The 21,276-nt window shown below is 35.1% G+C and overlaps 1 protein-coding gene across 1 annotated transcript in view; it reads right to left on the bottom strand.

Annotated features, from left to right (window-relative positions):
• LOC137277791 (zwei Ig domain protein zig-8-like) overlaps positions 1-16,068 on the bottom strand; it is a 65,378-nt gene extending 49,310 nt beyond the window's left edge. Inside the window, exon 1 of the mRNA XM_067809721.1 lies at positions 15,372-16,068. Coding sequence (XP_067665822.1) covers positions 15,372-15,453 — 82 coding nt within the window. The 5' untranslated portion in view covers positions 15,454-16,068. The remainder of the gene's footprint in view (positions 1-15,371) is intronic.
• Positions 16,069-21,276: the final 5,208 nt, after the last annotated feature.

The raw sequence follows: 21,276 nt of genomic DNA, 5'->3' as shown, positions 1-21,276 counted from the left end.
GGAGCAAGGAGTACTTGAGCAAATCAATGTCCATTAAACTGACAGTATAAAGGTCCATTACATTCCTGTGACAAATATAGGAATTGATTACACTTGGTTTAATGATTGGTACATCCTGCCAACATGACAAATGGATTCTAACAGTTGCTGGTGGCATATGACATTGAAACAAATGTTGAAAATTGTATTGACTGCATTATCATTGTAATATGCTGTGTATTACTGACTTGCACTCCTGATCAATTACAGTGACACCCAATGTTGTACAGTCCAAACATCACACCTGTTACAGTCACATTCACAGTGTAACATTCAACATGTAGTTCACGAAGAGTTGCTATAACTAAAAGAGATAAATCTAGAAATTACCATACTATATCTGCTACACACTGGTGTTAGATAGTATCCACTTCATTGCAATAAAGAATATATCAAAACTGTAATGCACTATTAAGTAGGCAAATGCATCATGAAAGCAATTCTGCCAAAGAGCTATTGCTTTGCTATCCTGAGTTTAAGTCAAGTGTCGTGGTGAGAGTCCCTGAGACTCATGCTCTTAATTTTCAGGGGTCCTGGACTTCAAAAAGGGGATTCAAGACATCTTAAATATTATTATTAATATCATGATATATTATTGTTGCAAGTCAGGTATATTGTATTGCGTATCATGATCATCACAGTATTAAACTGCAAATGATATTATAACAAAGCTAGTAGCAGATTCAGCGATAACTTATTGTAACTTGAACAAAATTTTTCAACAACAAAAAAGGTCTTTGGACTTCTTCTGCATCCCTGTGGAGGCGCTAATCTATTTTGTTGTGTCCGTTGTCAATTTTTATGCGCATCTGACACAGGAATTTCCGTACTGTAAATCCGTGAATATAGATTCTCATCTGTTATAAGTAACTTCTTTTACATGTCTATTAAAACAAAAAACTGCAAACATTTATCCCCAACTATTTTGACATCTGTGTCAATCATGTATCTCTGTTCAAAGGTATGGCCATAAAACTGCCTTCCTTATATCTGACATCTGCATCTGAGAGCAACTGTTTTCAATGGGCAGACCCCAAGACATATTCAGGATGCATATGCAGGTGACCTACAGTTTCAACTCCATTTTTATATGATAATGTCATCATCCTTAGTTTCTCAAAAGGAACTACTATATCATGACAGCATATACCACGGAAGACAGAGCTTCCAATGAACATCCTGACAATTCTGAAACTAATATCAAAATCAGATATTCTGCTGCGAAGAATCTGAAATAAACCTTTCACACACTGACGTAGCCTGTTGTAAATATTGTGTATCATCATGAGGCACTTTTTACTTTATGTCCTAGAGGAACTATATATTACAAAGATATTGTCAGATCTCCTTGCCTGTATATAGGATTCAAATGTGAATTGTCGGTGGAGATACCATTCTCAGTCTGGTTGATTGGCAAGTTCAGTTTTGCTCATACATGGCTGGACAGGGAAGTTATTCATGAAACATTGCAGAAACAAAAATCACTTTTATGATCAGTTTTATGTTCAATGTCCCTGTATTTATTTGATGGGGTCATTGCAGCTCTCTGTCATCTGATGTGATGCAAGTTAAGCTTATTCACCTTAACCTAACACTTCAGGTTACTGAAAAACAACACTTCATAGGAGTGAGCGAATGAGTGAGTTGGGAAGGAAGTGAAGTTTCACAATGCTTTACTCCACCAGTATCAGGGTGGGGGACACCAGGTATGGGGTTTACACACTGAACTTATGTTGACAATCGAACCTAGGCCTTCAGTGTGATGAGAGAGGCTTTAACCACCCTGGGCTTCATGGGAGACGAAATATGTAAAACTAGGAAAACCTGCAGCTTTAAAGAAAGCAACTGTCTTGATTCCTGAGTTGTCTCAGAACTTGTGAACAGTTGGCAATGTCCATATTTTCTGTTTAACATATATATTTGAAAATAGAAACATTTACCCTTAAATAAAACATACCTGACTTCTTAATCTTAACTCCACCATCCTTACACCTACCACATCCCAACACACCCTCAATGTTACACTGTAACCTCTGTCTGTGTGTTAAAACATTGGGTCTAATTCATTATCAAGGGATTATCCTGACACTTGGATAGTCTCAGTCCTTTCATGTTGTGTTTGTGCAAAGTGTTTAAGAACTCATATATCACTGGTTATGTCACTGAAGCAAACAAGCCACTTAACAGTAACTGTTTCAACACAACTAAGTATGTTGTTAGGACAGTGTGTCTTTATGTATTTATTAATGTTCACATATATCACTTGCCCTCTGCCACAACAGTGGTGTTTTACATCCAGTATACATAAATTTCAGGCTGCGGCACTAGTTACAAAGTTCCACCTTTCATCTTCTCTTGATTGATAGATCCATGAATTTGAAACAATGTAATGATACCGGTATATCATCACATATTTGATGGCCCATCCTGAATTTCACTGAATGACCAAGACTACATTGCACTTGAAAGTTAAAAGGCTTGAAAGCACTCAACAGCAAATATCTGCCATAGAATCTACAGTTTGGAAAGTAATTTGCACTGAAACAATTAAACAATCATGTCTGAACTTGAAATAATTGTCTATAAAACTTGAATAATTTAGTGAGTGAGGAAGTGAGTGAGCTATGGCACAGGCTTCTATGTTAAGATGCTTGTTCATCTTGTAAAACGATTTGCGCATTTCATTATCAAGGTCTTAAAACTGCAATGATACTGCTATAATATTAAGGACAACACAAGTTTTCACTTAAAAAGTGTTCCTTCACTGGAGCAACAGTTAATAAGCTCCCTCTACCATGAAATGTACCCTAATCTAAATCAGCCAATACACATTTAAACTAGCTTGAATATGTATGCCGTGCATGTGTTAGTCAAAAGAATAAAATTCATGCATACTAGGACATATTTGTCCTACCCCAGTGGCCAACATTGTTATGTAGGTGTACATTTGTGTACCCACTAAACAGAAAAATACCCTGGCTACATACCTGCAGTACCCCATGTGACATCCACCCCTTAAGACTTAGCAGATGTGACAAAAGTCAAAAGCCAGTGAGTTTAATCCTATGTGCCGAACTACAAACAACTTGAACAACCTGACAACAGTGATATAAAGTTGAAATAACATGGTCAAATGCATACTTATTTCAAGAACACATACGAACCTGCACTTAATACAAGACTAGTTTATAAGCCTTCACATGTGGAACATATTTCTTTTGCCCAAAATACCGTAAAACACATAAAAAACAAACTTATATACTTCTACCAATAACAGATACATCCAAAGAATGTTCGAACTAACTTTCTTCAAGTTTTCAAAAACTCGAAAGAAATGAAGAGTGGCAAATTATACAATACAAATGTACTAGTGATACATTAATGTTATCACCCAATGTTTACTCAGAATATATTTTCAACAAATCATGAACAGTTAAGGAATAACTGCTGTGGAAATTTAAACAATGTAACATATTGCACAGATATGTAATTAAAAGTGCCATTAGCTTGTAATTACTCAAAGTCAAAACATCTATTTATGGTTCAAGAAACCACAGCTGTTGTCATTACCAATATTTAGCATTATACACCACAGATGTATGGGATATAACTAATATAAAACCAGAGCATTTAAATGTAGTACAATACACACAGGTATTGGGTTCTTCAGTGCAGGCAAATTTTCTCTTTCTTTCATAGCACATGATTTCCTTAATTCTGGAATTGTGAGTCAATATCATATATGTTTCTTTCCATGTCTACTTTCAATCAGTTAGTAAACTGCACAAACTAGCAATGCTTCAGGCTGGTAATCATACACGATAATGAAATAATAATGTGGCAAAGATTAGTCATTAACTTATCATTGTCCACAAGGGATCCAAGGTATATTTCATGATTGCAGTATTCAATATAGTCAACAGATTTGTTACTCATTCCATGAAAGCCTCTTATCTTAAAAAAACAAAACAAAAACAAATAAAAACTGTTATATATTAATTCCTTTGTTTTACACACAGCATGTATTACCCATGGTGGTACTAATCACAAACACATGCAATGGCAAGTCAACTCTTTACCTGTCAAAGGAACATATGGTAAAGACCAATAGGCAATTGCATCAATTGAAATGCCAAAATCAAGATCAAGATCAACTTCTCAATAGAAAAAAAATAATACTTATCATGATTATAGCTATATAACACATTTTGTTACTATGATTTCAAAGATCTGTTTTCATCTTATAACTCTTGAAGAATTTTCCACTTTTGGTAACAAGATTGCCATAAAATGTTTTCATTACCAAGCACTGGAATTGAGTTAGTCTCTTGGTTTAAAGGGTAGATTTGATGCCTAGACGTTTGAAAGGGAATCCTTTCAAAGTTTTCTGGCTTATTAAAGCGTGATTCCAAAGCTCCATAGAAACTGTATAAAGAAATGTATATTTCTTGGTGTAACAGATATAGCACCAAATTCCAGTCTCACAGAATGACATGCTCAATACAACCAAGGAAAGACTTTCATTGTATACATCAGAATTGAGTGAGACAAGCAGAATTAATACCTTGTGGAATCTCAAAAACTAAAATGATAAAAATGAGAATACTTGCTTGGATTGGCAAAATAAAAAGACCAGAATCTATCCAACAAGTTTAACTGTGACCTCAGGTGTATCAGCCATCTGACATTGTTAAATCATTGTCGGATAAACTATTCCCTTTCAAGGATTCCTGAAAGACACCATCTGAATCATATGAAAAAAAATCCCCACAGTGTTAAAAAAGTAACAAGTGACAAAAGGGATGACTTGAACATTTTTGTTGAACAATATTCAATCATCTCCAAACAGAAATATTTACATTTCTCAACTTCTAAGGTTTGATCATGCCATTTTTATGTAAATCTCAAAGAGTGTCACTTAAAAGCTGTTTGGTCAGGGTTACAGTAGTCTAAGCCTTGCAGACCTTTAAAATTACATGGTCGACATACCATGAACACTTTCTCATTTGAATTATTCAAGACTTTTGTTATGTCTGATGCAAACTCCTTTTATTGACTTGTACTGAATGTTCATGTATATTTTTATCTGTCACTGTACATATGTATGATATGTGCAACAGGTGGAGCAGGACATTGTCACATTTATGTGAAATCTTGGTGTCAAGAACTTTTGACAGTGTTTCATAAAATCGTACTCACAACAAAGTCAGAATCACCACATGGACTCTCAGAAGAATTTTGATATTATGGAAACAGTCCCTACTGCTTTGTTAGTCACATGACTAATTTCCTACTGCTTTAAGACAAATATCCAAAAGACACTCCTTAATCCTCTGGTGCCTAACCCAATCAATGTACAGCTGGATAATACAAACGACCCTAGTGATTAGGTGCTGACATCCATGTACATGTATGATAGATCACATGCATTGAAACAGAATTAACAGTGAATAATTCACTTACACCAAGATGGCACTGGTGTGTCACCAGTATCAGTATTCCCTGTGTGACAACCATCAGGACTCTGTTGTCATTAGTTATTCACCTTCATTACCAGTCAGAATATGCATCATAAACTTTGCTTTTCAGTACTGACACATGACAAAGAACCTTCTCAAGTATCACTATGTCTTTCTGTACCAGGTACACAAGACGAAGTACCAATTTCGGTACTTTCATTAGGAAACATACTCCCTTTGCATTGAATAAACATTTTTATTACCATGCCAACTAGATAATATAGACTGATTTCTTGATAAAGAAATGCAGTTATCAGTGCACAATGAAATTAATCATAGTTTTCAGCATGCAATCAGGATAAATATTCTCCATCTTGATGAGTGTTTCACCAACTTCACATGAACAATAGCAGTTATCAAAGTTATAACGAACAGCTACAATGACATTATTGACTTGGTGTTGAATAGAGGTGTGAACACTGTCTGTGGATCATTGTTGCTAACTTCGAAGTATTGACTTTGACATGCTGCTTCATGGCTCAACAATACCAATAATAACACCAATTTCAACAATACATCTGGAAACCATATAGTGGTTTATTTATCTAATACAGTAGGACATCAATATTTTAAATGTTCATAAATATGCGCTTTGATAGCTTCACAGGGATAATTATCCAGCTTAATGTTGAAATATATGTATGTTCAAGACCCAAACAACTCATCAGGACACACGACTAATTTCCTGATGCAAATGAAAGGCATTTTTTGAGACAGTGTTCTTTACAATGTCATTCATCCAACCTCTGAAAGTAGAAATATACATGCCTTTACGACCGCATGCTTTTACAAAATTCAATTAAGAACACAAAGTTTTTTTACTGTCTGATAAGTACAGGAAAGAACTCCAATATGTCTTAGCAAGCTAGATTTCAAATTAAGTGGTTTTGTGCCTATGAATAATTTAGCAGAAAAGTGTCAAATAAGAGACCTTTACACAAAGATGTACTACCTATTGGGTAAGAGGATGGGCTGCTCAACAGCTGTTAAGGTTGAACAACCTCACTTAATCCAGACTGATTCAATGCTATGTTTCGAACCTCCCTAGTATGGTGATCTATCTTCAGCTGTTCACAAAACATAGCCTGTTTTTACCTTGTACTGTCAGCTACAGTTAAACTGTTTTAGATCTAATTACTAGTTTTAAATTCAAATATGCAGTAATCTACTTATTTTACTGTCCTTCAGTGACAGGTTTTTACCATTTACCATTCATTATCATGAATAAAATTACTTGTTCTCATTATGATATGGCCTAAATATTGCCAATGTGATGAAAATTTGTGACTCACTCACTATGTTTCAAACCAAAATTGAAACACCTCTGAATCCACATCTTACCAAAAATATAGCCACTATCACCTACATGAATAAGAACATTATTCTTAGCTCTAAAATTGTGATTTACTACTTATTGACACATCCCTTTCATCTTCTTTGAAGTATTCAGATAGGCTAGTGGTTAAAGCATTTGCTCACGAGGCTGAAGACCCAGGTTTGAATCATCACAAGGTTATAATTTGTTAAGCCACTTCTGGTTTCCCTGTTGTGATATCCTTGGAATATTGTTAAAATTTGCATCAATCCTTATTAACTCCATCCTTCATGCTCATCAGTACATTACAACCATCAAACTCAAAAGACAAGAGTAAATACATGCCTGGGAAGAGATAACTGCTGCAGATAAGACACTCGACCAATTTAAAACACAGTACTGAACTACCTTCTCTACACTCGTTTGTCTGTACCTTATACAATATTTACAACTTAACCTTTAAAAATTCCTATCACATTGATTGATTCTGTAAATTAGAATCATGTGTACAGCTCACTCATTGTAATAAGTACCTGATTTTTATCTTAATCTGATTTATCCATAGTTAATACATAACTTGACCATGTGCTGTTTCAACACACCTATATTTGTACCTTTGATTTGATTGCTTCTCAAATCATTAGTAATGATATATGCCTTTCTTGTGTATGCTGTACACTTTTCACAAAAATATAACCACATGCATCTGTAATGAAGTGTTCAAATTATACCACTGTTTCAAAGTCTTCAATGTACTTTTCCAACTTTCATTTTTCTTTCAAATTTTCATTCAATATTGCTTACATGAATTCCAGTAAGTAACACATAACGTATCTAAGTGCTACACATGATTTATCTTGAATAAGAAAACACCATCACATGAAACTAAAAGCTATGATTCCTTGTACAAAAGCATTTGCCATTCATAATTACACTGATCATTGCATTTCCCTGAGTTGTTTTATGGGTATTTATCATCTGCAGCACCAGTAGAAGAAAAACAATGTGTACAAAGATGATTGATACTTCCTGGTTAACATAAAACAATTACAGGATAATCTAAATCACAGCATGTACAAGTATAACCTGCCTAAAGCATCATATCAAGCCATCAGTTTTTGCAAATCTATATTTCATTTATATAATTTACATTTAGCATATTCATTTCCATCATATAATACCAACATTCAACATGTTTCTAAATGGCACTCCTCAAACAGTATTCAGAAACTAGAGAAGAACAAACTAAACAGCCAGTTGTAATGATATGACAACTCCAAGCCCCAGTCACTGCAAAATGAACTTATCCTCTTCCTGCACGCACAAGCCTGAAAATTCAATGTAATCTCTATGTATTATCAAGTGCACAGGTAAACCATATTAGCAAGTGGCTATAAGTTTACCTGCACTACAGATGAGGTAATCCTTAACAATGCACTCAAAATACTTCATAATAACCCAGCAACTTCTTATCAATACCTGGATTGTGAACTTTGCACACAATGTCATGTTTCAGTCATAAACCATACTATCAGCATATCTAACCGAAGCACTCATGAGGACCAAATTAACCACATGCCAATACAGGTGTAACGATGATTAATTATAGACAATAATGTGGAACCAGCCTTGTGACCTTTTAATCCTCAGTTGAAACGTAGGTGGATGGAGTCTACCTGCCTAATTAGGGGACTGGAATTAGCTTTCAGATTCTTATCAAGAACATTTTCCCTACAAGGTGATGAGCTTGACTACGGATTATAGGTCAGGCTGATTACTCTTAACAATGGTCCAGACACTGCTTTGTCAAAAAGAAAGACGGAAAAAAGATAGAAGCGTATACAAGAACTATCGATCAGCTGACTGTTTGTGATGGGCTTCTTCTTCTTTTGAACAATTACCCACTGTACAGAAAAGAATGACACAGTACTTGACTTCCTTCAAGTTTAAACCTACATACACAAACTTAAATTCTACATAGATCATCACTGGATAGACAATGCTTATATATTTGCAAAACATAAGGTTCTGTCCTGTTTATGTACCAAACTATAGTAATATAACTATGATACTAGAATGCTGGCTATTTGCCATGGCCTATCAGTTTCTGCATCCATCATTTCCCAGAATGAGCAAGTTTTCATTCTCGACCAAAGATAGGTATAAACGGAAGAGTGACTACTCAGCAGTCATGCAGCTATACATGGTTTTGTAAAATAAATTGCTCCGAAGGTCCTAATGTAGACGTGTAAGAGGTGACTAACAGGATCGGGTGGTCAGGCCTGCTGACTTGGTTGACACATGTCATTGGTTCCAATTATGCAGATCAATGGTCATGTTCTTGATCACTGGATTTCTGGTCCAGACTCAATTATTTGCCGCCATATAGCTGGAATATTACTGAGTGCGGCATAAACTAAACTCACTCACCTTATGCAGACACACTTGGTACATTGCCATGTCCTTGCTTCACATGACTGGACTTAAGGTGACCTTAACTGCATCATGATATCAGGGCAGTTTCTCTGAAAGAACTTAGCACCTACTTGGACACAGATTTCAGAGGTTTGAGTTTGGAGCCACTTGTAAATAAAGGAAAGGAAATAAAGCACAATGGCAAATTCAGATGGTGAAAACATTAAGCACAGGAAAGGTGCTGACAAATTGACAGAAACATGAATGGAATGAACCATGATCCGAACACATAAATGTTACTTGATCCACTTCCACTAGGACTTTACAATATGATAAATATGTATGATTACTGAAAAATGCATGGGTAGAAATAAGTGTTTAGTTGACAGACTTTGTTACACCATATTCAGTATCTATACCTCATTAAATGCAATGAAAAACAAATCCAAGTAAAATATACAAATATGTCAATTTCACCACCAGCTTATTTAATCATAAACACAAAATTCTATGGGTAACATTATAAACTCAGTGATAGTGGATGACAGTGAGGTAATGCTCCCTCTGTACTATGTGACCAAATACCCTTTCAGTTCATGGGGACATACTAATAAATAAAAAACAGTTTGACTGGTTGGCCAATTAAATGCCAAGATATTACCTGCAATTTATATGCTGGTATATCAAACCATCTTTGGGCAATATGCAAATGTTTTTGGACACTGTTGATATTTAACAAGAGACTATGTTTTATGTGTCATTTACAACTTAGATATGAGACTCGTAAATTACATCATGCTATACATAATATATGGCATGTTAAGTGTACATTGTCAACATAACTTGTGTGTAAAATATATTTATTGCTTTGCAAGTTAACCAAACATAAATCTCCACAGTTGGAATTTCAATTTAGTAAGAATGGAAAACATTCAAGAGTACAATAGAACAATAAATCACACTTCTGTAAAAATATAACCCTTCTTGAGTTGCAGTAAGATACAATAGACATTCAAGTATTGTCATTATTTATACATTAACAGTCCATAGGATAAACTATTGTTCTAGCATACCGAATAAACTGCTACAGAAATTGCAATATATTGACCACTTTCATCGTTACTTCACACATTTCCCATTTGATCTCCTTATTGGCTTTCCTCTAAGCACCATTGACAGATAATTGACATTAGGCAGAAATGGCATATAATCATTACTCACATGTGTTCAAAATAGGAAAAGAAAATACCTTAACACAATACATTTGTGCCTATCAATACTTGCAGGCCTGTTTAGTGTTTAATTCAGTGCCCCAAATCAATCATCTTATTGTACCTTTTTTAAAACAAAACTTTATTTATAGTCCTGCTCAATCATTTAATCAAGATTTGGGTAATCTAAAGCATTTTATATTACACAACTAAGGGGAAATCAATGCAAACAGTACAGAGCCATGCAGCAAGTAAACATATCTTATTACAGAGGTACTTAATATGGCACACAATTCAGGATCTCTGTTCTACAATGGAATCCATGGGCTGTGACTGTTGTGAGTTATGTTAATGCATACAGCACCAGGACATTTCTTATGCAAAATGCGAAACTATACCTCAGGTTCACTAAGACTTCGTCATGCCAATATCTCTTGTTTACCTGAATCAAAAACATGTTTTCCCCTTCAGGTCTCTTTTGACAACCATTGATCCAAAACTGAATTCTGCTATAGAAATTAACAATAACCTCAAGACCACAATAATTCTTGGTATGTGGCACCAGGTTTTGCTGAAGGGCATTGTAGCATTTTAAAAGAAGCTCATGTAGTGTAAATGACATTATTGAAGCCAGCAGCCATAAATATGTTCGTCTTTACCACAAAGAGTGAGTTCTGTCATCAGATCCATGATAGCACGAAAATTGACAAAATTGGTTTGCATTGCAATAATCTGTTCACCATTTCAGATCAGTAACTGATAACGTACTGGAATCAGTGTTCTGGTGCACTACTGGTGTGACATCTGAACAACAAACATTTGCCAATTCATATGTTTATATACACACTGATCACTCAATTTCAACACATGATACTAAAATGGTGTATCTCTATGTATTGTGAAATAGACAGTATTTGGATAAGAGCAGTCACAGCATTCTTCATAAACTGTTTTTTTATGGTACCCAAAGTAAATGAAGTCTTTTGAGAATTCAAAGACATACAAATATCCTATATATGGAATATAGTGTGCATAATGTGACATGAAACATATTGTGTTCATAGTATTGATTAGGACTTTTCAATCTTTAGAGAAACCAATATTTTTATGTTATCAATGATCGCTAACAATATGTGTGACCTTGGCCAGTACACTGTATGGTGCAGCTGTTGTGTCTGCACATGAACATGACTTGGGAACAAAATGTCTTGAGGTCAATAGAAGAATCTGTAATTATGGAAGCAAATGAGTTAAGCTTTCGCGACTGGAAACAGCATTCAGTCTCAACTATTTTCACATACAGATTCCATAGGTTTGTTTGAAAGGTTCTGAACTTGTATTTATGGATTACCAGAAATCAGTGATGACATCAGATGTTAGCTAAAAGGGTAAACATGGCCTCCTCTATTGGTAGCACCTGTCACTCACACTATTTCCATTAGATGAGTAAGTGATGGCAAATAGAAAGGTGCGAAAATGCCAAGTAAAAACAATATCATGGAATAACAGTGCATGACATTGCCAGATGTGCCATATCAAGGAAATTATCAATATAATTTAATGTGTCTGCATCAGTCTATCTGAAGACAAATATAATTCAGTTCATTCTAGTAGATATTTTAACGCTTAACCCTACTCAAAATGGTGAATGGAAACTAGTCTGGGCCAACAGAATTGACTGCAGAAACATTTTCTGCACAGATTTAAAATGCAGGTCAACTTTTTGGGAACAGTGATCCAGCTATAAGACGGTCACGTCTCAAAGTACTGCCACTTAATACATGTTAAAACAAGCATTGTTTGCTCTGGGTCAGTTCTTATACTTAATCCCACAAATAATGTACATTATACAATGTAGCCATATGGAGAATATTGTCCACACATATATCATGTGGTCCTGTGTTTGTTCTGGAATGTTTGACATGCCTTTGCATGTATTATGATGGAGTCTACCTATTTGTAAACACCTGGTTTCATCAGTATCTCATAGTGATTCATTAAAACATGTTCATAATGTATTTCTTATGATTATGGAAAGTCTTTCATTCATTTACGATTGTTATAATTAAGGCAACGGTTTTATCACTTTCATTCATCAACCAAGGATGGATCTTACAAAAAGCACCTACATACATATATTGAGTGCATGTCATTCAGCATAAGAATATACGTAACATTTCTAATTGTATAAGTAAGGTAAAAAATAATTGATAGTTGACTTAACACTTTCAGCAATTCCATTAATGTTTGAATTCAAAACTGCCTGAGATTCCTATCACTATCCTCAACAACCTCAATACATGAAAATATTGCTGTTATTTGCAATATTACATCTGATACTCTAAAACTGAGCAAGGAATAATTTGTCTTTATTGAAGTATAATTCACACATATCAGTGTAGCTAATGTTACACATATTTAATAAATGGAAAGTGTGAAGGTACTATTTTCAATAGATGCTGGATCACATGTGAAAATAGACTGGATATAATAAATGATGTGGAAAGCTTCAGTCAACATTATTGCACATATCGGTTCCATGATGCCACTATTTCTATCAATAATTATACCATTTATTGCACCCTTGGTTCCAGCAAATGACCATCAATTACAGAGCCATTACAAATATGAGATGAAAGGAAATGCACAAGAGTGATGACTGTGAAATGGAACCTAGAAAGAGCAGTATGATCTCCTTAAAAGTTAAGCAAACCAATATTTCTTAAATGGAGCCATTTAAGCTATACTTGCTGCAAGTGTTAAGTTCATATCCTGAAGATAAATGTGGATGTGCAAAGAGGTCTGTAACCATGAGCAGATATATCAAGGTCTCAGAATGTTGGCCCATGGACAATTACCCTACTGTTAGCATAGCAGTTCTGTTCTTTGTCAGGCCCATGTGGACAAGTTGAAGGGTTACACACCATCATTTACAATCGCTGTAGCTTATACCCTGTCAAAGGTAAAACATGTATTTCAGTTTGACAGAGCAATTGTTGTCACTTTTCTGAATGTGCTAACTGACAATACATGTTGTGTGACTCAAGCTTTGGCAATAAAAGCTTCTTGATGAAGAAATGATGAGGTCATTTTTGTTACAGTCATATTTTCCCCAGGCTATAATTACAGACCTAAATAATTTAGGTTCATGCCATTACTTGTGTGGGAGTGAGTGAGTTTGGTTTAACACTGCTGTGAACAATATGTTCAAACAACATAAATTCAGCGTTTAATTTAGAGGATAGAAAGAGGACTGGCTAATGATCTAGATAACAGTGACTGATAATCATGAACTGAATGTTGATTACTGATAAAATACTGGAAAAGTTCAAAGGAAATATTCATTTATCATTTCACTAGTCAGTGGTGACATATTCATGCATGACTTACTAACAATTACAATCGTGTTGCACATTCAGTCTTAATCATCAGGTAGTAATTTGTCTTTAGTGCATGTCTGTGTAAGAAAACTGAAATTTTATTTCATTAAAATAGTTTCTGTAATATGTAATCAATGACACAATATTCGCTGATGATTTTGTGATTATTGATATCCAGGTGTAGCTGTAAATATAAGATATTATCACTTATGCAAATGCCATGAGCATGGGTATGGTGCTGACAAATATAGACACACAATAGTAGCATGTCTGGACCTGAACACATGATCATTAGCACCTGATGCTGGCAAGAGAAGTAACTCTACACAGTGAATTATGTCACCTTCTGTAACTGGGCCAGCATCCTCTGTGATTATTTCTTCCTGCACATCACGACTTATAAAACATTAGTGGATAATCTAAGCAGCATCCCAAATGAACCATGATGAAGATATTAATCAGGAAGAATACTATCACAAATTTTAAACAATCTGTCATGCCTGAATCCAATACGTAATGGTTGTTAACATGAACAAAATACGACCATACATGCTGATTGCACTGTCACTAAATTCCTACTTTGGTCAGTTAGATTTAATCATATCAAATGATAGCTGTGAAATACATAGATCTTTATCAATTAGCTATATGTCATGACAAACTGTAAACATGAGCACAGACGCTGCATAGCCATTATGTTGCGTAAACAGGTCTATATATTACTCTTGAGCACATAAACCATATTCAAACAAATTGAACAGCTTACAGATACATAGAGTGTCCATATATCACAATGAAATGTAATGAAATTTTATCGACCAACTCCTTTGTCTGAGCAATGTGATTATAACTCACATAGCATGCAATCTGTTCTTTGGTTTAGCAGAAACATGTACTGATGTTTTCAAAATATTAGTATCAAGATTATATTCCACTTAATGCAATCAGCATTCATATACAAAGATTGGTGAGAATAGGACCAAAATTATTCTTTACTTCAAGATAAAATACTGTAGTGACTTTTGAAACAAAACATAAAAGTAACTATTTTACTTTAACTTCCTCTGTTGCATATACAGATTATGCTTACAGCAAAAAGTTAAAGATGATTTCATGAAATAATTTTGAAAGAATAAATGACTACTGACAGTTTTCAGAAGCATTTCTTTATAGCAAATAAATCCCAAACAGACTTTGCCTATCTATTAACTGTTTCTTTTTCTTCCTTCATGAAAGATTCATAATTATGGCAGCAGTTTCTGAAATTTTTGTGATTCTGGGGTTCATTACAACATAAAAATATGTAGAGTCTTGTAAATCCTTATAGGATTAGATTTATGATAGAAGCCCACTGACTTTGATATGTGATCTTTAATGCTACATAAGCAGCGAATCATAATCTTTTGTGTATAGTTTCCCAAAAGTGTCATACTTCTTGAGCGTTTCATTATCTTTCATGTTCTTATAAATGTCAGCAAAACTAAACACTTACCTGTTGATGAAAGTAGTGGGTTTAGGAAGAAATGGAGAGCTCCCAAAAGAATATGTACATTCCAGAAAGTTGGCACCTTCATGCTTGGTACAGACGAGAACAGACTTTAGCAATACATATACACAAGGTAGCTTGGTTCCGTAGATCCATGAGGGGCATACACACGAGGCATGTGTCACCAGCAGTCTGTGCACCAATAATAAATTATCACAGGATATATTAAAACACGACACAAAATCTGTATTCCAGACTGATACTTTAAATGGTGTCCATCAGAGCTTCATCCAAAACTTCATCCACATGAAAACACTGATAAGGTATTACATTTTGCACAAAAAGATAAACAATCACACATTCATGTAAATATGTTGTGTTTCTTCTTTCAAAGTTAAACTGTGTTACAGAAGACAAATATCTGTTTACTATTTCCCAAAACACAATATATGCTGATTAAAACTTATATCTATAAATTTTCATGTCAGCAGCAAAATCATGAAATGTAAAATATCAGCAACTCACATTACAACAACAGTTGTAACCAGGACCGCTGTTGGTGTAAATTAATAGCTTGTACCCACAAACATTATACCATAATGATCACAAGTTGTTTTTCTGTAGCTATTGGAACACTTGAACACAAGTTTATAACTTTTCTTAATAGAGATGAATTTTCAAGATAAGAAATAGATCAGCAGTAGAGTAATCAATTTGGGTGTAGAAACCAAATGTTTGAAACTTGCAGGAGTGATTCAAGATTGTGAACTTCCACATCAATCATTAGGGGTTTAGTTATTCCAATCTGTGATTTCTCTCATCAAACTCAAGTCGTTTTTCACTGATAGATGCGTGACTTCATTCCTTGATATTATTGACTTCTGGGGTGAAGTTAGCTTGAATGTGTCCTGTGTTGGATTAGGCACATCCCACAGCATGACCTTAGATCCAGCTTTTCCTTTCGTAATTCCACAGTTCAATACATCCCAGTCTGTCTTTTTTTTATGTACGCAATTGTCACAGCACACCAAAAGCCTGTAGCAGGAAGGTTTGTTGCAGTACCAATGTGATAAGAACCCTGTAACAGAAAAGAAAGAACTTTCATAAATAATCAGGTGTTGTGCTCTGTGATAGGATTTACGATTTCCACCCTTTGATGTTTATCAAGAGTATTGACACTATTGTAGCGTGCAGTAGGTACAATATCCCGTAAACTCTCACTGAAGGATAAAGGTAGAGGGAGATACTGTAGTGTGATCAGCGTTATACGATGCAATCGGCCACACGCCTGGTCGTTGACAAACGCTCTGACTGGATTTAACGACACGGCATATTCACCTGCCTGGCTCTGGCATTGTGGCTGGGCACGAGACTGCTACCTGAGAACTTTAGTCACTCAATAATTAGTCATGGAACTTGCCACAGTTTAACACTGTGATATAGGAAGAATAAATTATTAACATGAGCTTGTCATACTCAATAGTCACACTCTAACTCAACAATGACAAAGAGCACTGAGGTCCTAGAATTGATTACAATGAGTTGGACGTGAAGCTGGGGGTGATTCACTCTAAGCAGATTGAAGGGCTTTCTGCTCAGTTCCACAGGAGTTACCATTATTGGCTAATGAACGAAAGGTATCAGGTGGAAAAAGGGTTTTTCTCATATAACTCTATCTCATAGTTACTGTGATCATGTTTTTACAACTTTAACAATTAAAAAATTCATGGAATTCAACACATGACTTTTTGTAGCCATTTTCCATTTACTGTAAGGAATAATCATTTTCAAAAAGCACATAACATTCTGCTATTCATATGATCATGTGCTTGTGTACAGAAAAGATGACATCATAGGGAATTAACTACAAGTTATGAAGCTGCATAATTCAATTACCCATTCAAACCGAAACATAGCTTTGTTGAAAATGTAGAAGTGTGAGCTATATTCAGTTCTCAACTGGTGCTATGCATAATGGATGAAAAACACTGCATTCAGCTGAACATCTCTCAGACTAATTCTAAATCTGTCCAATTCTCAGCCAGGTATAAAAAGATCATGCACCACCTGTTCCTAGTGTAAATGTTCAATTAGTAAGGTTATGTGAGCTGACCTGACTTCAAACCACCTTCAATTGGTTTGACTCATACACATTCCAGTGCAAGAGATCGCAGTTGCCAATTTGTAAATATTTCTGGGGTAAGGCAGTTTGAATTGGATGTATTACAACAAGGTATTGAAACCAACACATTGCTCAAGTACTTTGCTTTCATCTTAGTGAAAGCACAATGTTTGACCTGTCCTGTATGGACGATTTTCTCCCTCCCATCTTGTCTATCAAACTATGGCTGGTCGCCAGATTACAGGTAATGGACAATGCACTTGTCAAGTTCTCTTTCACATCCTCTCTTCGCTGGAGGCCAGCCTACCTCAAAGCCAATGTATTTTCAAAACTAGGATATTAAAAGTCAATAACCATGGAATGATCTGCCTGAAGGAATAAAACACACAGATTTAAGAAACCATACAACAACATACAGTTAATGTGTAGATGATAGGTTACAAAATAAACGGGTAAAACATTTCAGTTGAGTCCTCTTTGATCCTGTTTAATTAGCTGTAGATACACAATATGTCATTAACAAGTATGGTGGAGGTCTGGAGCAAATATGTGTACAATTAATAGGGAGTGGTCTGCATCATTTCATACAGCTGCCATTTGCATACAATGCATAAATCTCATCAACCTATACCAGGAATACTAATGAAGCAGGAAGTCTCCCTCACATTCCACTCAGTTACATTCAGTTCACTTCAGTTTCTGTCATTAAAAGATCATTCATACACATCATGAAATCACATATCTATCATAACTTCTCACATTGTTTAATGCCAGTCAGCAATGTTCAAACTACACCAGGAAGAAGCTGAATCTAATCCAGACAAGGAGTTTCCTCATTTGGTATTCTTTTTATGTGACATTCAGGAATAATATCAAGGTATTTGTAATGTACAACAATGATATATCCACATAAGCCATTACCATGGTGTATTCACATATGGTACTGCTTTGATAGACTCGCAAGGAACAATTGTGACATACACACCTTCAGTACAACTATATATCACCATTATGTATTCAAACAGTTCACTTAAGGTAAAACAGCACTCATGCATACACATAAGGTACAAGCATGATATATTAACATAAAATACTGCTATGATATATCATGATCTCACAGCAGCTTATCACAGATGTGATATCTTTAATAAGAGCCATGTGATAAATTTAATATTAATACATTCATTGCTGCATTCTGCTAACTACACATGAATGGTCACTGATGAACACGCTTGTATTTATTTATAAACCTGTAAGTAACTTTATTTGCACTTTCACAGTGTCTTTGTCTTTGCTGTTCTAGGACATTACAGATATCTCTTAATAAAATGACCATGTCCTAGGCATTTAAATCTTTGCAGGATCAATGTACATAATAAAATGTATTTCAAATATTTCATCAACAGTTCACATATGCCTACTACCTTGCAAAACAGGATTATATGAAATAGGCAACGATTTTTCAAAGATGCACTAATACTCACAGAGAGGAGACTGACTCATTGAGTATGATTTTACGCCACTTTTAGCAATATTCCAGTAATACAATAGCGAATGGATGGGAATGGACTTTGAACCTGAATCTTCAGCGTAAAAGGCCAGCACTTTAACCATTAGGCTACCTCACCTCCCCAGAGAGGGAGGGCACAAACAATGAATTTTCACAAAACTTACAATACTCTATACATATGGAAACATATTAATTTTCAACCCATGATGAGCATATAAACATATTCCATCATAAGCACACAGCAAATTTACCTCATGTCTTACATACCACTCACAAGAAGTAATAAAGAAAACCCTTTCATATTAATACAGTTAATACATCATGCCTGTTTATTATTTGTCAGCATCATACATCTGTAGTAATAGTGTCTGTTAAGCACTACATGTTCTTAACTGCCCATCTCTGATGTCATCATACAGACTATGTTTCCACAGCACATGCTTTTTCTCTCTTTGTATTTTACACATAATCTATTCATGTAGGCTTGGAGACTATGGAGATATAGATAAATCATTAACTCCATCATATGTACACAACCTACATGTTTATACTTCTTGATTGCATATATATTCAAGAGTAAGAAAAGGTAACAAGTTACTGAAAACAAATGTAAACAAAAATATTGACATAAGAAAGGAAAACAAATGGTTCTGCCATCCAATTCCCATATCAATAAATTAAGAGTAACAACAAAGTGACACTTGTATCCCACATTTACCTGCCTATCCCTATGAAAGTGCACTGAGCTGACGAGGGTATCCTTATTCCCTGTATTCCCTTCTACTTGCACAAGCATCCAGGCAGAACAGTCCTTCAGGAGAGAGTCCATCTGACACCAGAGTAAGACCTGGTGAGGCCATGTGATACGACCATGCAAAATACCACGAGTATGTTTAGGGGAATACAAGCTATTGCACATACCTGCCTACTGACAAATACCATGGCAAGCGTGATCAACCCTTCAATATTCACCTACCTTCAGTGTGAAATACTTCACGTAACATCATAGCATGTTCCACGCTTGTTGTACACTGTGGTGTGTATGGTGAATAATTATGCACAATGGTACATGTGAAATGAGACCTCACTGAATAAAGAATCACATTACAAGACCAAAGCAGACTGTCAACATGTCTTTAGTAACATTTCACCTACAGCATTCATTCAGAATTCATAGTGAGCTTGAACTGGAGTGGCTGAGCTGTGACGAATTCAAGTTACAGTCTCACAGCAGAACTGGTAGTTAAATAGACATGTTCTACAGACTTCGCAACAAAATGCATGAACAGGAATTACTGTTTCCTGCTAATATATTTCAGTCTTGTGACTGTTGTGTGGCTATTTCAGAACAAGATTATTTGAAGATTATGTTGTCCAATAATATCTACCATTAGTTATTACAAACATACACTGCATCCAAGTCTTTCTATATTGTCCATTCACCACATTCAGCCTTGATGGTGCCTGTTAGTGTAGTCATTCTCTCAAAGTAGGTAGCAAACCTACAGCCCTGAGCCCCTTTAAGACATGCATGGAAGTCACACTAACACTGAGGCTTCCAGCAGAAGAAAGTACAAGCAATGAATTATTTAAAATATCAACCACTGACACAGCTTAAATAGTGTGAAACTGATAATTATTTAAGAAGCAAACTTTTTTCTAAATATTACCTGTGTGTTGCTGTCATGGTTGCATTGTTGATATATTAATGACTTAATTGATTATGAAAGTGCATATAGATAACTTATTCCCTACGCAATTACACCTCTAGTGTTGAAATAGACTATATTGCACCTCATCATTCACAATGGTTATTTACCATGTTTGAATATTTCACAATATACTGAGGAGAATACTCATAATTTTTACATCCAATTCCTCAAGAAATAACATTCTAAAAAAGAATACAAGTAACTCAAGGAGCTAATGATGATTGTTTCATTGTGAATGCATGCATATGAAATGTTTCAAAATCAGAAAAGCAGTATGCAGTTGAAATATGATACTATTTGATTATTTGTTGACTGCTGTGAAGCAAATGGATATATTGCTCAATGATACGACACCATTTAATGCTGTAGTGAATCAGGCAACTTATTTGTTGTTCCTGCTGTGTGGCTGTATGAAATTCATACACATTAATTAGCATTGCACACTGCAATGGTATAGTACAGCTGTCTCCAGTAAACTGACATGATAAATAAACTTTTCATCACACTGAAAGTCTCAGTCCAGTACAGTGTTATTCTTGTCCAGTGTTCCGCTTAGTTTATTCCCTT

This window comes from Haliotis asinina, chromosome 3, assembly GCF_037392515.1.
Source record: "Haliotis asinina isolate JCU_RB_2024 chromosome 3, JCU_Hal_asi_v2, whole genome shotgun sequence".
In the NCBI taxonomy this organism is placed as follows: domain Eukaryota; kingdom Metazoa; phylum Mollusca; class Gastropoda; order Lepetellida; family Haliotidae; genus Haliotis; species Haliotis asinina.
The sequence above is the reverse complement of the archived record's forward strand: the minus strand, read 5'-3'. Positions and strand labels throughout refer to the sequence as shown.